Raw genomic sequence first — 27,590 nt, 5'->3', positions numbered from 1 at the left:
GGACCAGGAAACGGGCAGGTCGAATCTCTGCAGACCCCTCACACCCAGGACCAGGACCTGTACCGGACCAGGACCAGGACCAGGACCAGTACCGGACCAGGACCAGGTCCAGGTCCAGGACCAGGACCAGGACCAGGACCAGACCCCTCACACCCGGGACACAGTCTGTTCCAACTCCTCCCTACAGAGCTCTGTGCGCCAGAACCTCCAGACACAGGGACAGTTTCTTCCCGCAAGCGGTTGCTCTGATGAACTCCCACAAATAACAGTCTCAGAGTAACCAATCACGTGCAAAAAAAAAATAAATTCTTTAATAATCATGTCTGCCTCACCCTGCTGCACCTCTCACTTTGTATTCACTACCTCAAACTGCTGCACCTTTAAAATGTTTATACTGTACATAGAAATACCACATTTGTTTATCGTTTATTTGTTTATTGTTTATTCCTTAATACCAAAGAGCGAAATTACCAGAGTCAAATTCCTTGTTGGACAATGTTCGAACCTGGCCAATAAAGCTGATTCTGATTCTGATTCTGTTTTATTTTACCTACATAAAATATTGTCATGCAGTTATAAACATATTGACTATTTGTCCAACTGATAAAAATTTTTTTTATTTCTACGTTTGTTTCCATCCATCCCTGAGAGAAATCATTTATCCATCAGCCAGTGAGAATATATTTCCAGTCTGAACAAACACGACTTCCATGTGAAACGTTTTCACTGTGAATTCAGAATATCCAGATGTGTAACGTAAAAACAAGCCAGACAGGAACAAATGTGATCCAGAACTTAAAACAGCATCATCACCGACATAGATGAAGAGATCAAAACATTCAGACGACAAGAGAACGTCCGAGTACATCGTCCTGACTACCAAACATGAACTCAACATAAAATATCACTGATTTCTGTTAAGATCCTTCTCTTCAGGCCGGTGAGTTCAGACGTCTCTGGTGACTGAAGACACGTTTAAAAATATAGAAACAGAAAAACACATTTGTTATTTGAAGGTTGGACCACTCCAGTTCTTATTAAATGTTTGTCCTAAAATAACTTTTAACAGCCTCCAGCTGATGTAAATTACTGCAGCCAGAGTTGTGATGATCAGCAGAAGACTTCATATTTCATCCATCATCTTCCCTTTGGTGGTTATGTTAAATTATCAACATTTTCTCCTTCCATATAAAACCTTTAAGAGCCGAGCTCCTTCGACTTTAAAGACTTAACCCTTCCATATTTTAATTATTAACACAACACTTTGCTCTCATAAGTTTTCTGAAGAGGACTTTGACAGCAGTCTGGCAGTTAGAGTTAATTATTAATTCTGAAGGGAAATAACTACAATTGTATCTGTTAACGTAACTTTACTGTAATTGTTTATCTTGACAGTTATAATTATTAGGGCCCGAGCACCTTCAGTGCGAAGGCCCTATTGTATCTGTAGGAATTTTTTTTCTTTATTTCTTCTGACGAAAGGAAGGCCTTTTTGCCCCCCTAAACGTGCCCAAAAAGTCACCAAATTTTGCATGCAAGTCAGGCCTGGCGAAAAATTTGATATTTAATGGTTTACATTAATGGGCGTGGCAAAATGGCTCAACAGCGCCCCCCGGAAAACTTTGTGCCTCAAGCCCCACAATACGGTTTGACGTACATGCACGAAAATCTCTACACACCTGTATCAGTACACAACTTAAAGAAAAGTCTCTTGGCGACATGGCCGAAACCGAACAGGCAGTCAGCCACTTTGAATTAATCGTGTCACTTTGGCGCAATTTATGCCATTCATTCGGCAGTTAATTCAGCCCGAACCGTAACGTGCACCCAGGTGTGTTATACATCAAAATGTGCGTCTCTATCCTGCGACTACACGCATTACTTTTCTCTTTCAAAAGCGTTACCGTGGCGACGCTAGACGCCAAAAAGCACGGCCACCCTTCATCTGATTGATTCAGACAGAAAAAACTTTACGCCTCAAGCCCCATAATACGCTTTGACGTACATGAACGAAAATTGGTACACACATGTATCATGTCGCAACTAAAAGAAAAGTCTCTTGGCGCCATGGCCGAAACCGAACAGGAAGTCGGCCATTTTGAACATTCTGAATTAATCACGTAATTTTGGAGCAATATATGCCATTCCTTCGAGAATTAATTCAGCCCGAACCGTATCGTGAACCCAGATGTGTTATACATCAAAATGTGCGTCTCCATCCTGCGACTACACGCATTACTTTTCTCTTTCAAAAGTGTTACCGTGGCGACGCTAGACGCCGACAAGCGCACCCCCCCTTCATCTGATTGGTCCATATTTGATAGTTCCCCAAAAGTCACCAAATTTTGCATGCAAGCCAGGCTTGGTGATAAATTTGATATTTCATGGTTTGCATTAATGGGCGTGGCCTAACGGCTCAACAGCGCCCCCTAGAATACTTTTATCTGCCATAACTTTTGAATGGTTTGACATAAAGAGTCGTGGGTGGTGTCATGGGACTCTGTAATGAGTTCTTGACCTTCATTGGCCAGAATTAGCCCCGCCCCTTCTTCTGATTGGTTGTCCCTTTTTTCTGCTATAACTTTGGAATGGTTTGACATAGAGAGTCGTGGGTGGTGTCATCAGATTCTGTATGGAGCCCTTGACCTTCATTGGCCTGAATTAGCCCCGCCCCTTCTTCTGATTGGTTGTCCCTTTTTTCTGCTATATCTTTTGAATGGTTTGACATAGGAAGTCGTGGGTGGTGTCTTTTCTGATATGCTTATGGGGGGCGGTGGCCGTGAGTGCGAGGGCCCGTTCATCGCTGCTTGCAGCTTTAATTATTATTATTTCTTTGCATTTTCCATCCCATCCCATCTTTTTCCAATTTGGACTTGTCAATAAATAAATAAGCGATGAGCAAGATTCGTATTTTTCCTGTAAAGGTATAATGACTCCTTTTTTCCGACCAAGGGGAAACAAATCTACATTCAAACCTCGTGACTAACAAGCTCCACGTTGACGTCTTCACCGCCACCTTGTGGTGAAAACCAAACACTACATCAGTAAAACAACATGAAGGACTTCTGATCAAAACACTGATAAAAATACTTAAATACATAAAAACGTACATTTTTGTATTATTTTTGTTAGTACTACGTTTTTTTTGTAATTTGTATTGTTGATTTTTATGCCCATGTTTTTGCTAAATTGTTTAAAATAACCAACCAACATCGTCGTATATGTAGGTTATTTTGGACTTTGATTCAGGTCCAGAGAAGCTTCTTCCTCCTGCTGTCGACGGTTGAAGAATCCCGTCACTAAAGTTTCAACTTACTTGCACCGTAGACACATTTATGGATTTAACTGATGTTTACCCGTATTTTATATTCAAACTGACAATCGTTGGATATTAGACGTTTTTATATGTTAGTCCTTTAAAAAATATCAGAGTTAACTGCTTACTCACCATCATTAGAGAAAACCGAGGAGCACAAAAACAGACCATAGAGCATAAAACTGATGATTCTGTTCATGTTCTTCATCTCTCTGCTTCAGTTGGACGGTTCATTCTGGACAAAAGTATTTCTGATTATTTCCTGCTTGATCAGTAAGTTCACACTCCTGACGGAGATTTTGTCTCTATCGTTATCTTTGTGGACTTTGAGCGGAGGGTGTGTCCGTTGCCATGGCGACTCATCAGATTGAGCCTCACCTGAGATGTGCTGTTGCCGCCGTGAGAGACTCCAGAGGTAATTATACTGGGGGAGGGTCATGATCAGCCGGACAGTTAACTAGTGTTCTAATTGATTGGCGTTAGTCACTTCAGTTCACACATAAGAAAAACCGAGAGATCAGTTGGACTGTCAGTTGAGGTTTGAAGAAAGTCCACTATCTTATCACAGTGGATCATGAAAACCTGTGGGACCTTCTGGGCAGCCAAGTCGGTTAGTAATAACGTCAGTTTAGCATTAATTTATAATAAAGTTGGCCGGTTGTCATGTCTTTGTTTGTTTCAGGTGCAACCCAGAGATCCCAGAGCACCAGCACAGATGCCACGTAGAGGTGAAGAGATATCTGGCAGAGCCGACCTCTCCAGAGGAGGAAACTGCTCAGATACTGAGGAACGTGTCCCACCTTGTATTGCAACCTTTTCAGGATGACACAGCATCAACTCCACGTCAGCCACATCAGTGAGCTGGGGCCTCATATACAAAAAACATGCGGCGCACAAAAAAACATGCGTACGCCACTTTCTACGCTCACGGTTGGATATACAAAAATGGATTTGAACGTAGAAAGTTGCGGTCCTTCACTCACACATTAAGACTGGCGTACGCACTTTTCTGCGGTTTAGTCCGTTGGCGACACTCACTGGTGATGCAGGGAAGTGCAGAATATGAGGAAACGTAACGTCATCAATAAGTTCACGACCACATGAAGGACACGACAGTCCTGGACCTGGACCTGGACACATGAAGGACAAGACAGCCCCCACATCACCAGATAAGTTACACAATAGTGGATGTTCTGGCTATTTTCTTTAATATAGCCACAGCCCCAGCCTTAGATGAGTGGTTTTAACGCACCTTGGTTGTAGATCCAGATCCACCATGCAGCCAGTCATTGTGTAAAAAATAAACTCAAAAAATACCCTACAAAAGTTCTTAAGCCAGCACAAAGTGTATGTTCTTGGTTATGAAAGAAAGAAAATGTATGGGAATGCTAAAGGTGAGATTCTACGTGAGTTGTGGTTAAAAAACTGTGTTTTGCTTCTCAACTAAGGCTCAGACTCCATTGTCTGACAAACATTTTCCACTTCCCTTTGTCAACTGGCACCACACCCACAATTACCATGGGTGTGGCCAAGCTGTCACTCAGTGGCCAGACTGCCAATCAGTAGCCAAACTGCCAAAACAAATCAATAAACTAGAACCAAAAATATGGGAAGTGGTGAAATCATAAATATTCTTTTAACAAAAACATAAATGCTGTTTTGGCTCCTACATTTCCGGCCCCTAATTGTGGCTGTGATTAACAAAACAATTACACTAACTTAAATTTAGTAGGAGTCTAAACCTAAATAATCTTCTTTTTGAAATAATCACTCTCATATGAGTGATGCTTCCTGCAGCAAGCATAGCTTACTGACAGGCCGTTCTACTGTGCTTGTTTTTGTCTTCAGCAGCACTCTTCTTACGTGCCCCTTTGCATCTGGCAATGGTTTGATAACTCTGGCCATCAACCATGAGCTGCGTGGGGCAGTGTCATCCACGATGAGAACAACATCGTCGGTAGCAAGATTTCTTTTTGAAATATTCCATTTCTGGCGTTCCTGCAGCAAGGGAAGATACTCTTTGATCCATCTTCTCCAGAAAAGATCCACCAGGTATTGGATTTGCTTCCATCTTTTCCTGGAGTACAAGTCCTTCTTGTCAAAGAGTCCAGGCGGCATGATTGGTTTTCCTTTAAGCTGAAGCAGATGGTTTGGTGTGAGAGCTTGCAAGTCATTATGATCATCTGACACAGTTGTTATTGGACGGTCATTGAGAATTGCTTCCACTTCACAAAGTGCCGTCTGTAAGCCTTCATCATCCAGTGCTTGCTGCTTCATGACAGAGGTAAGTATATTCTTTACCTGACGAATCAAGCGCTCCCACACTCCTCCATGGTGAGAGCCAGAGGGAGGATTGAAGATCCATCTTATCCCGTCCTGAAGCAGGGTGTTTTCAATCTTGCTGTGGTTCAGCTCCTGGACAGCTTCTCTGAGTTCGCGCTCTGAGCCAACGTAATTTGTGCCGTTGTCTGACCTCATCTCCACAATTTGACCTCTTCTACAGATAAACCTGCGGATGGCGTTAATACAGGAATCTGTATCTAACGATGAAGCCATTTCCAGATGTACGGCACGGCTGGATAAACATGTAAATATTACACCATACCTTTTTACATAGCTCCGCCCACGTTTTACTTCGATTGGCCCAAAGTAGTCTGTACCAACAAACGTAAAAGGCGGATGGTCTGGTGTAACACGACTTCGGGGCAGATCAGCCATCTTTTGCTCCCCCACTTTGGCCCTTTGTCGCCGGCAGAACATGCATTTGTTGATTACTTTTCTTGCTGCTGTGTTGGCAATGTATTGCAGGACAGATGTGCTGTCGGTCCAGAAGACTGATTCTTTCAGCACAATCTGAAGTTCTCTTCTCAGCATTACATCCATTCTGACTGCAAGGACAGCTGCAGCTAGCTCAAGTCTTGGGATGGTCATTTGCTTAAGCGGGGAGACTCTTGCCTTGCCGATAATGAATGCGACATGAACTTCACCCATATTGTTTACTTGGTGCAGGTAGGTGACCACACCATACCCAGACTCGCTGGCATCGCTGAAATGGTGCAGCTGTGCAGACTTCAGTATACCAAATCCATTTGGCTTAATGCATCTGTCAACAGAGAATCCAGTGAGTTGGCTCAAGTCTGTGAGCCATCTTCTCCATTGTAGAGCAAAGGCGTTGGGTATCTTTTCATCCCAGCTGCAGTTGGATTTGCACAGCTCTTGGAGTATGTTTCTTGCGGTCAAGATGAAAGGAGCAAGGAATCCTAAAGGGTCGTATACAGAGCAGACTACAGAAAGAATACCTCTTCTGGTGATTGGCTGAGACTTTGTGGCTGTTCTGAATGAAAGTATGTCAGTCTCTACATTCCAGTGGACTCCCAGTGCCTTTTCCACAGGTAGGTTCTCTCTGTCCAAATCTAAATCCTTCACTTCTTTTGCTCGTTCCTCTGCAGGCAGTGAGGACAGAACAGCACGGCTGTTGCTTACCCACTTGGTCAATCTAAATCCCCCTTCCATGCAGACGTCTCTAAGTTCTTTGACCAGAGTTATGGCTTCATTCTCAGTAGAGACTGATGTTAAACAATCATCCACATAGAAGTTTTCCCTGATAGTATTAAGAGCCTTTTCATCGTATTTTCCCAGGTTATCCTCTGCTGTTTTCTTCAGGGCAAAGCTAGCACAACTAGGAGATGAGACTGAACCAAATAGGTGAACAGTCATTCTGTACTCTGCCAGCGGTTTGCTTACATCACCATCAGGCCACCAAAGGAAACGAAGGAAGTCGACATCTTCAGGCGGTACTCTGACCTGATGAAACATTCCCTCTATATCGGCCATCATGGCGATGGGCTCCTGTCGAAACCTGAGAAGAACTCCAAGCAGTGTGTTGGATAAATCTGGGCCTTGCAATAGCTCTTTGTTCAAGGATGTGCCCCTGTATGTGGCAGCACAGTCAAAAACCACACGTATGGTCTTCTTCTGCGGATGATACACACCATGGTGTGGTAGGTACCATATCCGTCCATCATCTCTTCGCAGCTGGCTGTCTGGAACCTTTTCAGCATGACCTTTCTGTATGACCCCCTCCATGAAACTTTTATAGTCCTCAAAAAACACCTGATCTTTCTTGAACTTCTTAACAAGGTTAAGGGCACGCTGTTCTGCAATGTGATGGTTATTTGGCATTTTCATACCATCCTTTCAGAAAGGGAGTTGGATGTAGTAGTGTCCATTCTGTAACGTAGCAGAGTCAGAGACTTTCTTGAGAAACTGTTTATCTTCAAATGATAACTCATTTTTCTCACTTTGCCGCTGTTCAGGAAAATCTTGATTGTACTGACGAACGAGCAATTCTTCTATCTTAGCGATTGAAATTCTGTTTGCTTTCAGATATGGCCGACCACTTTCATCCAAGCAGGGGCTGCTGCTGAGCGGTCCATTTACCACCCATCCAAGTTGTGTCTTTACTGCATAAGGGCCATTCCCTTCACTATTCACAACCCTCCATGGTTCCAGAGCTTTTGGGCAATTCAGTCCAATAAGCAGTCCCACCTCCTTATCAATAGTGTTCAGCTGTACTTCACTGAGGTACGGCCATTTCCTGATGTCATCCTGTGTGGGAATGTTTTCCTTTGTAACAGGAATCTCTGAGTGAGTGTATGCTTCAGGCAACTCCAAGAAGGTGCCATCTTGAAGACTGCACACTTCTAGGCCAGTTACTTTGTAGCTGTTGACAGGTTTCTCCTGCCCCATGGTTTTTAGAAGAATCCCTGTTCTCTGCCCTTGGATATTGAGCTCATTCATCAACTTCTCAGTACAGAATGTTGCAGTACTGCCAGGGTCCAAAAAAGCATATGTACGGGCAACCTTGTTTCCTTTGGCATGTTTAATTTGTACAGGCAGAATGGAAAGAGCGCAATCTTTACCGGCCCCATTATGGTCACTGATTGTCATGGAAACCAGAGCACTGCTTAGCTTTTCTTTGGACATCACACCAGATGATTTCACTTCCTGGTGAGAGCCATCCTCTTCAGTCTTGATGTGCAGTAGAGTGGCATGTTTCTTTTGACAGATGGCACATGTGAGCCTTTTTTTGCATTCTCTGCTCATGTGTCCCAAAGTTAAACACCCAAAACATGCACCCTTTGACCTGATAAAATCCACCTTTTCTTTGTGTGGTCTTGCTTTAAATGTTTTACACCACTCCAATGTGTGGTCTCCTGAACAGAATGCACATGGTTTTTGGAAAGCAATTCTGTTGTGAGGTCCTTCATTCAGATATGTAACTTTGCTTTTTACAGGTTTATCTGATTGCTGACAAGAAATATTCTTTTTTACAGGCTCCTCCAATGGCTGTTTGATGGCAGGTGATGGGTAAGTATTATTCTCATTCTCTGAGCTTTCAGACACATTAGTTATTGCAGTAGCAAAGCTACTTCTTTTGGTGGGAGGTTTAGTAAACCTTGATCCAGAAGCTTTGTTGGGAGGGTGAGGATCTTGAATGTCACCAAAGATAGGATCCGAGCTGATCCTAGCCTGTTTTTCAACAAAGTGCACCAAGTCTTTGAAATTTGCTCTTCGATTGTCTTTCCTGTATCTCACAAGCAGCCGATCTGAACTTGTCCCTGAGCTTGAAGGGTAGTTTTGAAATAATTATTTTCATGTTGGAGGGCGTGTTCATTTCATCCATGTACTGACCACTTTGTAGTGCATTGTAACATCCTCTCAAAAAAAGTCCATAAGAATGCAAAGCCTTTGCATCTTCAACTTTAATTGCTGGCCAGTTGAGCGCTTTGTCGATGTATGCAGCTGTAATTCTCATGTCATGGCCAAAGTTCTCTAATAGAAGCCTCCTGGCCTCTCTGTATCCCATTGTGGGTGACAGGTGCAGACAACTACGGACCAGGTCCTTTGCCTGTCCACTTGTGAACTGCTCTAAAAAGTACAGTCGGTCTTGGTCGCTATCAGTTTTGCTTTCAATACAATGTTCAAAAGCTTGAACAAAAGACCGATATTGCAGTGGTTCACCAGAGAATGGTGTTATCACTCTGACTGGAAGTAAAGACAATAGTTGCTGCTTCACAATAAGTTCAGAAACCTCATTTTGTTTGGCCAACACATCAACCAGAGTTTTATTTCCATCATGGAGACCAAAAGATGACTGAGTGGCGCCAGCTGTCGTCATCACAGGTTGTTGCTGTAGATGGGTTTTGGGTCTAGCTCCAGCTGACGTAGTGGAGGGGCCCTCTATAGGAGGGATGCTATATTGACTCTGCTCCTCTTTAAGACTATCTTCTATGAATATGGGTGGTGAGGGGTTAAATCTTTCCAAAGTTCTCGGTGGCTTTTTTTGTAGCCGATCCATTTGCTCAACATAAGCATTCATGCCATCAGTTGGAGTCTTCATTATACCAATCCTTGATACTTGAGATGAAGCAGATTCATACTCTTCCAATACCTTTAGTTTTGCATTGGATTCAGCCAAGTCAGCTTCCACTTGCAACCTTTCCTTTTTTGCCTTAAGGCTTGCTTCTTCCTTTTCCATTTGAAGCTTCTTTTCAAGCATCTCTGCACGAACCAAAAAAGCAGCTCTCTCAGCCTCAGCCTGAGCCTTCAATCTTCTGATGTTTGAGGACGCAGTGCTTTTCTTGGGCTCAAACCAGTCCATTTGGTCACACTCTTTTTCTTCTTCTGACATAAACTTTGTGACAGAATCTTGAAACTGAATAAATTCGTCCAGAGCTTTTTCAAGCACATCACATTTTTGCTGTATGATGCGTGCATCAGGTCGTCCAGATTCATCCTCCAAAAGAGCTTGAATCTTATTCTGTTTGCGTGTCAGCACTCCCAGTTTTCCTCTACGGGAGTGAATCATTTTCACAAGAGTCATCTCCTCTTCACCAGCCTCAGCAGGCTCCTCCATGTTCTTTAATTGGTCATTCAAATCTGACATGGATACTTAGAATTCCTGCACCATGTGCACACCATTCACAATATTTGACAATTGATTCAGTAGCGCTGATCAGACGCACTGATACTTTGTCTCCATTTCCTTCCAAGATTTCAAACCACAGAAATTTCCATACACTGCAAATTATCCATGAGCCATCCAACAAACAGCAGTTTCAACAGCAGCATTTGGGACATCCAGTACCAAACAATTCCTTAATTCACATACAATGATTGCTCCAACTTGCTTCATTGCACATCCATTATTGTCTGCTTTATATCTTGTCCCAAAATCCAGTTGCCTTTGTTATATCCACTTTGTTTGGATCCCATTCATGTCCCAAGTCCAAGTAGCAGTGCATGAAACTCCAGTGCAAAAGTTTTTTAACTTGTTGTTCTGGCTATTTTCTTTAATATAGCCACAGCCCCAGCCTTAGATGAGTGGTTTTAACGCACCTTGGTTGTAGATCCAGATCCACCATGCAGCCAGTCATTGTGTAAAAAGTAAACTCAAAAAATACCCTACAAAAGTTCTTAAGCCAGCACAAAGTGTATGTTCTTGGTTATGAAAAAAGAAAGAAAATGTATGGGAATGCTAAAGGTGAGATTCTACGTGAGTTGTGGTTAAAAAACTGTGTTTTGCTTCTCAACTAAGGCTCAGACTCCATTGTCTGACAAACATTTTCCACTTCCCTTTGTCAACTGCCACCACACCCACAATTACCATGGGTGTGGCCAAGCTCTCACTCAGTGGCCAGACTGCCAATCAGTAGCCAAACTGCCAAAACAAATCAATAAACTAGAACCAAAAATATGGGAAGTGGTGAAATCATAAATATTCTTTTAACAAAAACATAAATGCTGTTTTGGCTCCTACAAACTCTGTCCTGTACTGTAGTAGTAGTAGTACTAGCTCTGTCCTGTACTGTAGTAGTACTAGCTCTGTCCTGTACTGTAGTAGTACTAGCTCTGTACTGTACTGTAGTAGTACTAGCTCTGTCCTGTACTGTAGTAGTACTAGCTCTGTACTGTACTGTAGTAGTAGTACTAGCTCTGTCCTGTACTGTAGTAGTACTAGCTCTGTCCTGTACTGTAGTAGTAGCACTAGCTCTGTACTGTACTGTAGTAGTAGTACTAGCTCTGTCCTGTACTGTAGTAGTAGTACTAGCTCTGTCCTGTACTGTAGTAGTAGTACTAGCTCTGTACTGTAGTAGTAGTACTAGCTCTGTACTGTACTGTAGTAGTAGTACTAGCTCTGTCCTGTACTGTAGTAGTAGTACTAGCTCTGTCCTGTACTGTAGTAGTAGTACTAGCTCTGTACTGTAGTAGTAGTACTAGCTCTGTCCTGTACTGTAGTAGTAGTACTAGCTCTGTCCTGTACTGTAGTAGTAGTACTAGCTCTGTCCTGTACTGTAGTAGTAGTACTAGCTCTGTCCTGTACTGTAGTAGTAGCACTAGCTCTGTACTGTACTGTAGTAGTAGTACTAGCTCTGTCCTGTACTGTAGTAGTAGTACTAGCTCTGTCCTGTACTGTAGTAGTAGTACAAGCTCTGTACTGTAGTAGTAGTACTAGCTCTGTACTGTACTGTAGTAGTAGTACTAGCTCTGTACTGTAGTAGTAGTACTAGCTCTGTACTGTACTGTAGTAGTAGTACTAGCTCTGTACTGTACTGTAGTAGTAGTACTAGCTCTGTACTGTAGTAGTAGTACTAGCTCTGTACTGTACTGTAGTAGTAGTACTAGCTCTGTACTGTACAGTAGTAGTAGTACTAGCTCTGTACTGTAGTAGTAGTAGTACTAGCTCTGTCCTGTACTGTAGTAGTAGTACTAGCTCTGTACTGTAGTAGTAGTACTAGCTCTGTACTGTACTGTAGTAGTAGTACTAGCTCTGTACTGTACTGTAGTAGTAGTACTAGCTCTGTCCTGTACTGTAGTAGTAGTACTAGCTCTGTACTGTAGTAGTAGTAGTAGCTCTGTACTGTACTGTAGTAGTACTAGCTCTGTCCTGTACTGTAGTAGTACTAGCTCTGTCCTGTACTGTAGTAGTAGTACTAGCTCTGTACTGTACTGTAGTAGTAGTACTAGCTCTGTACTGTAGTAGTAGTACTAGCTCTGTACTGTACTGTAGTAGTAGTACTAGCTCTGTACTGTACTGTAGTAGTAGTACTAGCTCTGTACTGTAGTAGTAGTACTAGCTCTGTACTGTACTGTAGTAGTACTAGCTCTGTACTGTAGTAGTAGTACTAGCTCTGTACTGTACTGTAGTAGTAGTACTAGCTCTGTACTGTAGTAGTAGTACTAGCTCTGTCCTGTACTGTACTGTAGTAGTACTAGCTCTGTACTGTAGTAGTAGTACTAGCTCTGTACTGTACTGTAGTAGTAGTACTAGCTCTGTACTGTAGTAGTAGTACTAGCTCTGTCCTGTACTGTAGTAGTAGTACTAGCTCTGTCCTGTACTGTAGTAGTAGTACTAGCTCTGTCCTGTACTGTAGTAGTAGTACTAGCTCTGTCCTGTACTGTAGTAGTAGTACTAGCTCTGTCCTGTACTGTAGTAGTAGTACTAGCTCTGTACTGTACTGTAGTAGTAGTACTAGCTCTGTACTGTAGTAGTAGTACTAGCTCTGTACTGTACTGTAGTAGTAGTACTAGCTCTGTACTGTAGTAGTAGTACTAGCTCTGTCCTGTACTGTAGTAGTAGTACTAGCTCTGTCCTGTACTGTAGTAGTAGTACTAGCTCTGTCCTGTACTGTAGTAGTAGTACTAGCTCTGTCCTGTACTGTAGTAGTAGTACTAGCTCTGTCCTGTACTGTAGTAGTAGTACTAGCTCTGTACTGTACTGTAGTAGTAGTACTAGCTCTGTACTGTAGTAGTAGCACTAGCTCTGTACTGTACTGTAGTAGTAGTACTAGCTCTGTCCTGTACTGTAGTAGTAGTACTAGCTCTGTCCTGTACTGTAGTAGTAGTACTAGCTCTGTCCTGTACTGTAGTAGTAGTACTAGCTCTGTACTGTAGTAGTAGTACTAGCTCTGTACTGTACTGTAGTAGTAGTACTAGCTCTGTACTGTAGTAGTAGTACTAGCTCTGTACTGTACTGTAGTAGTAGTACTAGCTCTGTACTGTACTGTAGTAGTAGTACTAGCTCTGTACTGTAGTAGTAGTAGTACTAGCTCTGTCCTGTACTGTAGTAGTAGTACTAGCTCTGTACTGTAGTAGTAGTACTAGCTCTGTACTGTACTGTAGTAGTAGTACTAGCTCTGTACTGTACTGTAGTAGTAGTACTAGCTCTGTACTGTAGTAGTAGTAGTAGCTCTGTACTGTACTGTAGTAGTACTAGCTCTGTCCTGTACTGTAGTAGTACTAGCTCTGTCCTGTACTGTAGTAGTAGTACTAGCTCTGTACTGTACTGTAGTAGTAGTACTAGCTCTGTACTGTAGTAGTAGTACTAGCTCTGTCCTGTACTGTAGTAGTATTACTAGCTCTGTCCTGTACTGTAGTAGTAGTACTAGCTCTGTACTGTACTGTAGTAGTAGTACTAGCTCTGTCCTGTACTGTAGTAGTAGTACTAGCTCTGTCCTGTACTGTAGTAGTAGTAGTACTAGCTCTGTCCTGTACTGTAGTAGTACTAGCTCTGTCCTGTACTGTAGTAGTAGTACTAGCTCTGTCCTGTAGTAGTAGTACTAGCTCTGTCCTGTACTGTAGTAGTACTAGCTCTGTCCTGTACTGTAGTAGTAGTACTAGCTCTGTACTGTACTGTAGTAGTAGTACTAGCTCTGTCCTGTACTGTAGTAGTACTAGCTCTGTCCTGTACTGTAGTAGTACTAGCTCTGTCCTGTACTGTAGTAGTACTAGCTCTGTACTGTACTGTAGTAGTAGTACTATCTCTGTCCTGTACTGTAGTAGTACTAGCTCTGTACTGTACTGTAGTAGTAGTACTAGCTCTGTCCTGTACTGTAGTAGTAGTACTAGCTCTGTACTGTACTGTAGTAGTAGTACTAGCCCTGTCCTGTACTGTAGTAGTAGTACTAGCTCTGTACTGTACTGTAGTAGTAGTACTAGCTCTGTACTGTACTGTAGTAGCAGTACTAGCTCTGTCCTGTACTGTAGTAGTACTAGCTCTGTCCTGTACTGTAGTAGTACTAGCTCTGTCCTGTACTGTAGTAGTAGTACTAGCTCTGTACTGTACTGTAGTAGTAGTACTAGCTCTGTCCTGTACTGCAGTAGTACTAGCTCTGTCCTGTACTGTAGTAGTAGTACTAGCTCTGTCCTGTACTGTACTGTAGTAGTACTAGCTCTGTCCTGTACTGTAGTAGTACTAGCTCTGTCCTGTACTGTAGTAGTACTAGCTCTGTCCTGTACTGTAGTAGTAGTACTAGCTCTGTACTGTACTGTAGTAGTACTAGCTCTGTCCTGTACTGTAGTAGTAGTACTAGCTCTGTCCTGTACTGTAGTAGTAGTACTAGCTCTGTCCTGTACTGTAGTAGTAGTACTAGCTCTGTCCTGTACTGTAGTAGTAGTACTAGCTCTGTACTGTAGTAGTAGTAGTACTAGCTCTGTCCTGTACTGTAGTAGTAGTACTAGCTCTGTCCTGTACTGTAGTAGTAGTACTAGCTCTGTCCTGTACTGTACTGTAGTAGTACTAGCTCTGTCCTGTACTGTACTGTAGTAGTACTAGCTCTGTCCTGTACTGTAGTAGTAGTACTAGCTCTGTCCTGTACTGTAGTAGTACTAGCTCTGTCCTGTACTGTAGTAGTACTAGCTCTGTCCTGTACTGTAGTAGTAGTACTAGCTCTGTACTGTACTGTAGTAGTACTAGCTCTGTCCTGTACTGTAGTAGTAGTACTAGCTCTGTCCTGTACTGTAGTAGTAGTACTAGCTCTGTCCTGTACTGTAGTAGTAGTACTAGCTCTGTACTGTACTGTACTGTAGTAGTACTAGCTCTGTACTGTACTGTAGTAGTAGTACTAGCTCTGTCCTGTACTGTAGTAGTAGTACTAGCTCTGTCCTGTACTGTAGTAGTACTAGCTCTGTCCTGTACTGTAGTAGTACTAGCTCTGTCCTGTACTGTAGTAGTAGTACTAGCTCTGTACTGTAGTAGTAGTACTAGCTCTGTCCTGTACTGTAGTAGTAGTACTAGCTCTGTCCTGTACTGTAGTAGTAGTACTAGCTCTGTACTGTAGTAGTAGTACTAGCTCTGTCCTGTACTGTAGTAGTAGTACTAGCTCTGTCCTGTACTGTAGTAGTACTAGCTCTGTCCTGTACTGTAGTAGTACTAGCTCTGTCCTGTACTGTAGTAGTAGTACTAGCTCTGTACTGTAGTAGTAGTACTAGCTCTGTCCTGTACTGTAGTAGTAGTACTAGCTCTGTCCTGTACTGTAGTAGTACTAGCTCTGTCCTGTACTTTAGTAGTACTAGCTCTGTCCTGTACTGTAGTAGTAGTACTAGCTCTGTACTGTAGTAGTAGTACTAGCTCTGTCCTGTACTGTAGTAGTAGTACTAGCTCTGTCCTGTACTGTAGTAGTAGTACTAGCTCTGTACTGTACTGTAGTAGTAGTACTAGCTCTGTACTGTAGTAGTAGTACTAGCTATTTCCTGTACTGTAGTAGTAGTACTAGCTCTGTACTGTAGTAGTAGTACTAGCTCTGTCCTGTACTGTAGTAGTAGTACTAGCTCTGTCCTGTACTGTAGTAGTAGTACTAGCTCTGTACTGTACTGTAGTAGTACTAGCTCTGTCCTGTACTGTAGTAGTAGTACTAGCTCTGTACTGTAGTAGTAGTACTAGCTCTGTACTGTACTGTAGTAGTAGTACTAGCTCTGTACTGTAGTAGTAGTACTAGCTCTGTACTGTACTGTAGTAGTAGTACTAGCTCTGTACTGTACTGTAGTAGTACTAGCTCTGTCCTGTACTGTAGTAGTAGTACTAGCTCTGTCCTGTACTGTAGTAGTAGTACTAGCTCTGTCCTGTACTGTAGTAGTAGTACTAGCTCTGTACTGTACTGTAGTAGTAGTACTAGCTCTGTCCTGTACTGTAGTAGTACTAGCTCTGTACTGTAGTAGTAGTACTAGCTCTGTACTGTAGTAGTAGTACTAGCTATTTCCTGTACTGTAGTAGTAGTACTAGCTCTGTACTGTACTGTAGTAGTACTAGCTCTGTACTGTAGTAGTAGTACTAGCTCTGTCCTGTACTGTAGTAGTAGTACTAGCTCTGTCCTGTACTGTAGTAGTAGTACTAGCTATGTCCTGTACTGTAGTAGTAGTACTAGCTCTGTACTGTAGTAGTAGTACTAGCTCTGTCCTGTACTGTAGTAGTAGTACTAGCTCTGTCCTGTACTGTAGTAGTAGTACTAGCTATGTCCTGTACTGTAGTAGTAGTACTAGCTCTGTACTGTAGTAGTAGTACTAGCTATTTCCTGTACTGTAGTAGTAGTACTAGCTCTGTCCTGTACTATAGTAGTACTAGCTCTGTACTGTAGTAGTAGTACTAGCTCTGTCCTGTACTGTAGTAGTACTAGCTCTGTCCTGTACTGTAGTAGTAGTACTAGCTCTGTCCTGTACTGTAGTAGTAGTACTAGCTCTGTCCTGTAGTGTAGTAGTAGTACTAGCTCTGTACTGTACTGTAGTAGTAGTACTAGCTCTGTACTGTACTGTAGTAGTAGTACTAGCTCTGTTCTGTACTGTAGTAGTAGTACTAGCTCTGTCCTGTACTGTAGTAGTACTAGCTCTGTCCTGTACTGTACTGTAGTAGTAGTACTAGCTCTGTCCTGTACTGTACTGTAGTAGTAGTACTAGCTCTGTCCTGTACTGTAGTAGTAGTACTAGCTCTGTCCTGTACTGTAGTAGTAGTACTAGCTCTGTACTGTACTGTAGTAGTAGTACTAGCTCTGGCCGGTACTGTAGTAGTAGTACTAGCTCTGTACTGTAGTAGTAGTACTAGCTCTGTACTGTAGTAGTAGTAGTAGTAGTAGTACTAGCTCTGTCCTGTACTGTAGTAGTAGTACTAGCTCTGTACTGTACTGTAGTAGTAGTACTAGCTCTGTCCTGTACTGTAGTAGTAGTACTAGCTCTGTACTGTAGTAGTAGTACTAGCTCTGTCCTGTACTGTAGTAGTACTAGCTCTGTCCTGTACTGTAGTAGTAGTACTAGCTCTCTACTGTACTGTAGTAGTAGTACTAGCTCTGTACTGTACTGTAGTAGTACTAGCTCTGTCCTGTACTGTAGTAGTACTAGCTCTGTACTGTACTGTAGTAGTAGTACTAGCTCTGTCCTGTACTGTAGTAGTAGTACTAGCTCTGTCCTGTACTGTAGTAGTAGTACTAGCTCTGTACTGTACTGTAGTAGTAGTACTAGCTCTGTCCTGTACTGTAGTAGTACTAGCTCTGTCCTGTACTGTAGTAGTAGTACTAGCTCTGTACTGTAGTAGTAGTACTAGCTCTGTCCTGTACTGTAGTAGTAGTACTAGCTCTGTCCTGTACTGTAGTAGTAGTACTAGCTCTGTCCTGTACTGTAGTAGTAGTACTAGCTCTGTACTGTACTGTAGTAGTAGTACTAGCCCTGTCCTGTACTGTAGTAGTAGTACTAGCTCTGTACTGTACTGTAGTAGTAGTACTAGCTCTGTCCTGTACTGTAGTAGTAGTACTAGCTCTGTACTGTACTGTAGTAGTAGTACTAGCTCTGTCCTGTACTGTAGTAGTACTAGCTCTGTACTGTACTGTAGTAGTAGTACTAGCTCTGTACTGTACTGTAGTAGTAGTACTAGCTCTGTCCTGTACTGTAGTAGTACTAGCTCTGTCCTGTACTGTAGTAGTAGTACTAGCTCTGTACTGTCCTGTAGTAGTACTAGCTCTGTCCTGTACTGCAGTAGTACTAGCTCTGTCCTGTACTGTAGTAGTAGTACTAGCTCTGTCCTGTACTGTACTGTAGTAGTACTAGCTCTGTCCTGTACTGTAGTAGTACTAGCTCTGTCCTGTACTGTAGTAGTAGTACTAGCTCTGTTCTGTACTGTAGTAGTAGTACTAGCTCTGTCCTGTACTGTAGTAGTACTAGCTCTGTCCTGTACTGTACTGTAGTAGTAGTACTAGCTCTGTCCTGTACTGTAGTAGTACTAGCTCTGTCCTGTACTGTAGTAGTAGTACTAGCTCTGTCCTGTACTGTAGTAGTAGTACTAGCTCTGTCCTGTACTGTAGTAGTAGTACTAGCTCTGTCCTGTATTGTAGTAGTAGTACTAGCTCTGTCCTGTACTGTAGTAGTAGTACTAGCTCTGTACTGTACTGTAGTAGTACTAGCTCTGTCCTGTACTGTAGTAGTAGTACTAGCTCTGTCCTGTACTGTAGTAGTAGTACTAGCTCTGTCCTGTCCTGTAGTAGTAGTACTAGCTCTGTACTGTACTGTAGTAGTAGTACTAGCTCTGTCCTGTACTGTAGTAGTACTACCTCTGTCCTGTACTGTAGTAGTAGTACTAGCTCTGTCCTGTACTGTAGTAGTAGTACTAGCTCTGTCCTGTACTGTAGTAGTACTAGCTCTGTACTGTACTGTAGTAGTACTAGCTCTGTCCTGTACTGTAGTAGTAGTACTAGCTCTGTCCTGTACTGTAGTAGTAGTACTAGCTCTGTACTGTAGTAGTAGTACTAGCTCTGTCCTGTACTGCAGTAGTACTAGCTCTGTCCTGTACTGTAGTAGTAGTACTAGCTCTGTCCTGTACTGTAGTAGTAGTACTAGCTATGTACTGTACTGTAGTAGTAGTACTAGCTCTGTCCTGTACTGTAGTAGTACTAGCTCTGTCCTGTACTGTAGTAGTAGTACTAGCTCTGTCCTGTACTGTAGTAGTAGTACTAGCTCTGTACTGTAGTAGTAGTACTAGCTCTGTCCTGTACTGTAGTAGTAGTACTAGCTCTGTCCTGTACTGCAGTAGTACTAGCTCTGTCCTGTACTGTAGTAGTAGTACTAGCTCTGTACTGTAGTAGTAGTACTAGCTCTGTACTGTACTGTAGTAGTACTAGCTCTGTCCTGTACTGTAGTAGTACTAGCTCTGTCCTGTACTGTAGTAGTACTAGCTCTGTCCTGTACTGTAGTAGTAGTACTAGCTCTGTCCTGTACTGTAGTAGTACTAGCTCTGTCCTGTACTGTAGTAGTAGTACTAGCTCTGTCCTGTACTGTAGTAGTAGTACTAGCTCTGTACTGTACTGTAGTAGTAGTACTAGCTCTGTCCTGTACTGTAGTAGTAGTACTAGCTCTGTACTGTAGTAGTAGTAGTACTAGCTCTGTCCTGTACTGTAGTAGTAGTACTAGCTCTGTCCTGTACTGTAGTAGTACTAGCTCTGTCCTGTACTGTAGTAGTACTAGCTCTGTCCTGTACTGTAGTAGTAGTACTAGCTCTGTCCTGTACTGTAGTAGTAGTACTAGCTCTGTCCTGTACTGTAGTAGTAGTACTAGCTCTGTCCTGTACTGTAGTAGTAGTACTAGCGCTGTCCTGTACTGTAGTAGTAGTACTAGCTCTGTACTGTACTGTAGTAGTAGTACTAGCGCTGTCCTGTACTGTAGTAGTACTAGCTCTGTCCTGTACTGTAGTAGTACTAGCTCTGTCCTGTACTGTAGTAGTAGTACTAGCTCTGTCCTGTACTGTAGTAGTAGTACTAGCTCTGTCCTGTACTGTAGTAGTAGTACTCGCTCTGTACTGTACTGTAGTAGTAGTACTAGCTCTGTCCTGTACTGTAGTAGTAGTACTAGCTCTGTCCTGTACTGTAGTAGTACTAGCTCTGTACTGTAGTAGTAGTACTAACTCTGTCCTGTACTGTAGTAGTACTAGCTCTGTCCTGTACTGTAGTAGTAGTACTAGCTCTGTACTGTAGTAGTAGTACTAGCTCTGTCCTGTACTGTAGTAGTAGTAGCTCTGTCCTGTACTGTAGTAGTACTAGCTCTGTCCTGTACTGTAGTAGTACTAGCTCTGTCCTGTACTGTAGTAGTAGTACTAGCTCTGTCCTGTACTGTAGTAGTAGTACTAGCTCTGTCCTGTACTGTAGTAGTAGTACTAGCTCTGTACTGTACTGTAGTAGTAGTACTAGCTCTGTCCTGTACTGTAGTAGTACTAGCTCTGTCCTGTACTGTAGTAGTAGTACTAGCTCTGTCCTGTACTGTAGTAGTACTAGCTCTGTACTGTAGTAGTAGTACTAACTCTGTCCTGTACTGTAGTAGTACTAGCTCTGTCCTGTACTGTAGTAGTAGTACTAGCTCTGTACTGTAGTAGTAGTACTAGCTCTGTCCTGTACTGTAGTAGTAGTACTAGCTCTGTCCTGTACTATAGTAGTACTAGCTCTGTACTGTAGTAGTAGTACTAGCTCTGTCCTGTACTGTAGTAGTACTAGCTCTGTCCTGTACTGTAGTAGTAGTACTAGCTCTGTACTGTAGTAGTAGTACTAGCTCTGTCCTGTACTGTAGTAGTAGTACTAGCTCTGTCCTGTACTATAGTAGTACTAGCTCTGTACTGTAGTAGTAGTACTAGCTCTGTCCTGTACTGTAGTAGTACTAGCTCTGTCCTGTACTGTAGTAGTAGTACTAGCTCTGTACTGTAGTAGTAGTACTAGCTCTGTCCTGTACTGTAGTAGTACTAGCTATGTCCTGTACTGTAGTAGTAGTACTAGCTCTGTACTGTAGTAGTAGTACTAGCTATGTCCTGTACTGTAGTAGTAGTACTAGCTCTGTACTGTAGTAGTAGTACTAGCTCTGTCCTGTACTGTAGTAGTAGTACTAGCTCTGTCCTGTACTGTAGTAGTACTAGCTCTGTACTGTAGTAGTACTAGCTATTTCCTGTACTGTAGTAGTAGTACTAGCTCTGTCCTGTACTGTAGTAGTACTAGCTCTGTACTGTAGTAGTAGTACTAGCTCTGTCCTGTACTGTAGTAGTAGTACTAGCTCTGTCCTGTACTGTAGTAGTACTAGCTATGTCCTGTACTGTAGTAGTAGTACTAGCTCTGTACTGTAGTAGTAGTACTAGCTATTTCCTGTACTGTAGTAGTAGTACTAGCTCTGTCCTGTACTATAGTAGTACTAGCTCTGTTCTGTACTGTAGTAGTAGTACTAGCTCTGTACTGTAGTAGTAGTACTAGCTCTGTCCTGTACTGTAGTAGTAGTACTAGCTCTGTCCTGTACTGTAGTAGTAGTACTAGCTCTGTCCTGTACTGTAGTAGTAGTACTAGCTCTGTCCTGTACTGTAGTAGTAGTACTAGCTCTGTCCTGTACTGTAGTAGTAGTACTAGCTCTGTCCTGTACTGTAGTAGTAGTACTAGCTCTGTACTGTAGTAGTAGTACTAGCTCTGTACTGTAGTAGTAGTACTAGCTCTGTACTGTAGTAGTAGTAGTAGTAGTAGTACTAGCTCTGTCCTGTACTGTAGTAGTAGTACTAGCTCTGTACTGTACTGTAGTAGTAGTACTAGCTCTGTACTGTACTGTAGTAGTAGTACTAGCTCTTTACTGTAGTAGTAGTAGTACTAGCTCTGTCCTGTACTGTAGTAGTACTAGCTCTGTCCTGTACTGTAGTAGTAGTACTAGCTCTGTCCTGTACTGTAGTAGTACTAGCTCTGTCCTGTACTGTAGTAGTAGTACTAGCTCTGTACTGTAGTAGTAGTACTAGCTCTGTCCTGTACTGTAGTAGTAGTACTAGCTCTGTCCTGTACTGTAGTAGTAGTACTAGCTCTGTACTGTACTGTAGTAGTAGTACTAGCTCTGTCCTGTACTGTAGTAGTAGTACTAGCTCTGTACTGTAGTAGTAGTACTAGCTCTGTCCTGTACTGTAGTAGTACTAGCTCTGTACTGTACTGTAGTAGTAGTACTAGCTCTGTCCTGTACTGTAGTAGTAGTACTAGCTCTGTACTGTACTGTAGTAGTACTAGCTCTGTACTGTACTGTAGTAGTACTAGCTCTGTCCTGTACTGTAGTAGTAGTACTAGCTCTGTCCTGTACTGTAGTAGTAGTACTAGCTCTGTCCTGTACTGTAGTAGTAGTACTAGCTATTTCCTGTACTGTAAAGGAAGGAAAGGAAGAAGCCTGGTGGCTTATATAGAATCCTTTCCATATAGTATACTACTACTGTAGTAGTAGTAGTAGTAGTAGTAGTAGTAGTACTAGGTGGCTAAGCTGATCCTTCATGGACAATGTCTCCCCATTCATGAGACTGTCAGGACCATGGAGAGCTCCATCAGAACCATGGAGAGCTCAATGAGAACCATGGAGAGCTCCATCAGCTCCACCAGGTCCATCAGAACCCTGGAGAGCTCCATCAGCTTCATCAGAACCCTGGAGAGCTCCATCAGGACCATGGAGAGCTCCATCAGCACCATGGAGAGCTCCATCAGCTCCACCAGGTCCATCAGGACCATGGAGAGCTCCATCAGGACCACAGAGAGTTCTCTCCACTGACGTGTCCGATAGTGAAATGATTGTTTCTCGTCTAAATCAGTACCAGCCTCATCACAGGTGCAGACTGCAGTAAAGACCTACTGAGACCAGCTGAGGGCCCTACCCAGACCAGCTGAGGGCCCTACAGAGACCAGCTGAGGGCCCTACCCAGACCAGCTATCTTTGAAAGATAAGACCTATTTTGTATATGTGATTAAATGTGTGTAATTAATCAAAAGTGCGGAGTGTCGTGGAAAAATTCAAACATTGTATTTTTCTAACAGGGGTCGGCAGCTGTGGGGAGTAGGATGGTGGAGGGGAGATCAACAGCCGTGTAAATGTGTCTGTAGATGCAGAAAGGACTACTCCTCTTTTGTAACGTGAGCCTACGTGTCGGATGCAGGAGGCCACAATTTCCATTGAATGATCTGTCAGGTTTTATCCAATGATCTGTCAGGTTTTATCCAATGATCTGTCAGGTTTTATCCAATGATCTGTCAGGTCTGACCCATTCCTATAGAAAGAAGTCAGACAACACAACCTCAGACTCACCGTCCAGCCTGCAGGCTGCACGTGACTCTCCTGGTGCACCAGTTAAACACCAGTTAAAATAAACTTTGGTAATCTGGAGCTCACTGGGGTTGTAGTTTTGTTAAGGAGCAGTACTTTAATTTGTGCTATTTATAAAATGTCCACCACACTATAGAACAGGGTGGTCTGTGCTGCTGCAGCAGATGTGTCTTCTTCAGAAAGCTTAACGCTTGTTAAGCTTGCAGATGTACTTTAAATGGCTTCCTGTAGTATTTGTGTTACAACTAAAGGCTGTTATAGTACATGAGTGCTACTGCCATGTGCACTGTTACACATGGCACAAAATTACTTTTTTCTGTGAGAACATGATACATAAGGGGGGCCCCGGAGAATAAATATCCTAGGGCCCATGACTACCTTAATCCTCCTCTGCCTGTAGGCCTTTATTTTGTTTTGCCCATTTATGAAACTACAGGCTTTTATTTTGGCGCTCTCTTGGCGGAAGTGAGGTTGGTGCATTAGAAAGCAGGTGAACTGATGTTTCTGGTGGACTGATGTTTCTGAAGCTCACACGGGACTCTGACACTAAAGTTTAAAGTATTTAAATGTATTTAGCATAACAGTTGTGTTTGTTCATATTATAGGAGCTCATTGTATTTCTATTTCTATTTCTTATCCAGCTCTTACGGTGTTTCATGAAGGAAAGGAAAATAAGGATGATGAATATAAGTAAAGGCCTTTAATAAGCATCATAACTCTTCACCATTGTCTGGCTGGGGTTTGTTATGTTTGGAGTCAGATTTTGAAAATAAATGAAAATAATAAATATTTTGATTCATGATCTTTGCTTTTTGTTCATTAAAATTTTAATGTCTCTATGGGGAGGAGAAAACCTGAATTAATAATTGAATGAGTTTTTCTCGGACGATAGACACGTTGCAGACACGTGTGTTAAACGTCCAGGAGACGCCTGTAGTTTCTCTGGTGTTGTACTGAGGTCTGACCACCAGGGGGCAGTAAATACCTCTGTTCATACGAAGCTGCTTCTCCTGGACGTTTTAATGCAGCTTTGTTTGCTGCTGATCTTAACAGATATATTAAGGAATAACATTAAAAACACAGAAAAGAGCCGAGGCTACAGCCATGGGTAGGCCCCGCCTTTCAGTAGCTGAGAAAGGATGACACTAAATGTATTTCTATTATGACTGAGTGACAGTCAGCTCAGCCAATGGCTGGCCGTTATCACTTCCCCTGCAGATATTCCAGCTGAAGGAGCTTGTAGCCAAATCTAATTCTGATTGGCATCATGGCTGTGCTCCGTATGAAGAAAAAGTGGCGTTAAAACTGCTCTTCATACACCAAAGGATCACGTGACTTAAAGCTCCCTCCAGGTTTTTTTAGTCTATGAACTCTAGTCAGCTCGGTAAACTGAAGCCAATGGGGAGTAGCAGTATGTGCAGTTCCTGAAGTGACCACTTGGGTCTGGATCCAACAGTGAGTCAGATCTACAATGACCTCTGTGTTTAAATGTCCAACTTTATGGCAGAATTTAACATATTTGCAGACAGGGAAAAGAATTTTGTCTGCTGTCTAATGATAGCAGTCTGGTAACCGTGTCATTAGCTGTAAATTTAGAGCTGAGAAAACGTAATTTCTCCTAATTGTTTATCCAAATCTAGAAGCATCAGCAATAAAACTGTTATCCTCAGATACCAAAAACAGCACGGTACAAAAGCCAGACTTCCAAAAGCCTCTTAGACCTGAACCTGTTGGGGAATCACTGCACCAATAAAACAGTTTCCTACAATTAACTGTACAATAAGTCATCTTTCTGATTCATAAACTATATTCATGTTGTGATTATCCGGTGTAAAACTCCATCTGGTCTCCATCCTATCCATGTTTACACTTCCTACATCAAGTTGTTTAAAGTTCTTCAGATCAACTATTTGAATTAACCTGATCTTCCTGGATGTTTGTGAGACCTTTAACTTCTTCAGTTGGTGCAGCTCATCGCTGTGGTGAGAATCATTTCCAGCTCCAGCTTCACTCGTTCACCACAGGTACCGTCAGGTCCAGAGGTATTTGGACAATGAAATTAAATTATAACGTGAAAGTTTAGACTTTCAATTTCACTTCACAAACAAAAAATATTTTATAAAAATATTACTGTGCAAGTGTCTGGTAAAGCACACTAAGCTATATTTCCCAGGCATGTAGCTGAACCGTACTTCTATGAAACATAACAGTCCGTGTTCTTATTTCAAAAGTTTACTGAAAAACCTTTCATTCAATTACAAAAAACAAAAACTGTGTGATAATACGAGAAAATAATACCATGTTCTCCCTCGGTTCCATAGCTTCACAAAACAAAATAAACGAACATCACGTGATTTATTCGTAACCAATGAGAAAGTTGCAGTCATTATTAATATTAAGCACCTTGCGGACTGATATTAAAAACGGCGTATTACTCAACATACAGTTAAATCAAATATTACAAAATCTAAATTATATAATCACTTTTTTCATATATGGCTGTAACATACTGTAAAGCTGAATTATGCCCCTTATATCTCTCTATTCTTTTAAATTAATGCATTTGTGTTTTAGGTTTGAGACACGGTTCTCCTTCACAGAGACAGATTCCAGCACAACAACCCTGAATCAGCACTGAACACCATGGAGGTTTATCCTTGTTCTTGTTAACCCTAACCCCAACCGTAACCCTAAACCCTAACCCTAACTCTAAACCCTAAATCCTAACCCTAACCCTAACCCTAACCCTAATCCCTAATCCCTAACCCCTAACCCTGAACAAGAGCACGTTGAAAACTGAACTGGCCCTCACCTATAGCAGCGGTGAGTTATGTGGCTCTGTAGCAGCTCTTCATGGGGAATAATCTTCAGGAAACTTCCCAGAGACTGTGGCTCTGTAGCAGCTCTTCATGGGGAATAATCTTCAGGAAACTTCTCAGAGACTGTGGCTCTGTAGCAGCTCTTCATGAGGAATAATCTTCAGGAAACTTCTCAGAGACTGTGGCTCTGTAGCAGCTCTTCAAATCAAATCAAATCAAATCAAACTTTATTTATATAGCACTTTTCATACAAATAATGAAACACAAAGTGCTTAACAAAAAAAAACAAGAAAAACAAATAAACATAAAACTTATTAATGCGCCCCCCCCCCCCGCCTGGACTCAGCCCACCATAGTGCGGTGAGCACTGCGGAGAAGCTACCTCCAGCAACGGCCGCGGCGCCTCTTCAACCAGCGGTGCTAGCTGGGGAGCTAGCATCGCTGGGCCCCGGCTCCAGCTCTTTCAGAACGGCAACAGCGAGGTTTGAGCTAACCACACCAGCGGTCTCCAGCGGGGTCGCGCCAATGGCTAGCGCTAGCCCAGCAGCGGAGAGGCTACCACCAACAACACCAGCGGTCTCCAGCGGGGTCGCGCCAATGGCTAGCGCTAGCCCAGCAGCGGAGAGGCTACCACCAACAACACCAGCGGTCTCCAGCGGGGTCGCGCCGACGGCTAGCGCTAGCCTAGCGCTAGCCTAGCAGCAGAGAAGCTACCACTAACAACGGCCACGGGCCCCCCTCCATCAGAGATGCTAGCTGGGGAGCTAGCATCGCTGGGCCCTGGCCCTGGCTCCCCCGAGGCGGCTACAGCTAGGACTGTCTCAATGGCAAATAAGGGTACTGTTTCACACACATTCAACTACAAGCACAACACTGGCTCCATGAAGGGAATCTCAGTTCTTAGAAAACACAAAGCGATGAAAATGTTCTCAACCCTACAGGCTAAAGTAATTTGGGATCCATACCGTAAAAAATGGCTCCTTGGTGGTCACCTCAATATCAGGAGCCTGGTTCCCAAAAGGGAACAATTAGAGCATTTATTGAACGAATCCAACATTGATTTTATGGGTTTTTCGGAAACATGGTTGTCCTGCTCCTCACCTGAAGCGTCAGTCAATATGCCTGGGTATAATGTTTTTAGACAAGATAGAATCAAAGGGAAGGGGAGTGGGGTTTTATTGTATGTTAGAAACACTCTGAAATGCAAACAAATTGTATGGCCTGTCGGTATTGACATTGAATGTGTAGGGGTTACTATCATACTATCTACAGAAATGTCGTTCACTGTAATATGTATATACAGAAGGCCCACTGCCAAGAATGACTTTTATGATCAGTTTAAGGCTCTTTTAAAGTCTTGTAATCACAAAAAAGAGATCATCATCATTGGAGATTTCAACATAAACGGGGACAGTACCACAGACAAGAAAACCCTGAAACAGTTAACTGAACACCTGAACCTCTCCCAGCTTGTACAAAAACCCTCTAGAACCAGTGCAAAATCTAGTACCAGAATTGACCTACTTTTTACTAATAAACCGGAACGATTTACCAAA

General features: G+C 42.6%; 1 protein-coding gene across 2 annotated transcripts in view; it reads right to left on the bottom strand.

The window, feature by feature from the left end:
* Nucleotides 1-27,590, bottom strand: part of LOC133462727 (NACHT, LRR and PYD domains-containing protein 3-like) — a 97,783-nt gene that overhangs the window by 29,944 nt on the left and 40,249 nt on the right. Inside the window, exon 1 of one of the 2 annotated variants that reach the window (XM_061744126.1) lies at nt 3,449-3,595. The exons of the other annotated variant lie outside the window; for it this stretch is intronic. Within the exon in view, the coding sequence (XP_061600110.1) occupies nt 3,449-3,524 (76 nt within the window). The 5' untranslated portion in view covers nt 3,525-3,595. Of the gene's footprint in view, nt 1-3,448; nt 3,596-27,590 lie in introns of those variants that run through there. 2 annotated transcript variants of the gene reach the window in all.

This window comes from Cololabis saira, chromosome 16, assembly GCF_033807715.1.
Source record: "Cololabis saira isolate AMF1-May2022 chromosome 16, fColSai1.1, whole genome shotgun sequence".
Classification (NCBI taxonomy): Eukaryota; Metazoa; Chordata; class Actinopteri; order Beloniformes; family Belonidae; genus Cololabis; species Cololabis saira.
This window is presented reverse-complemented; position numbering and strand designations above follow the sequence as displayed.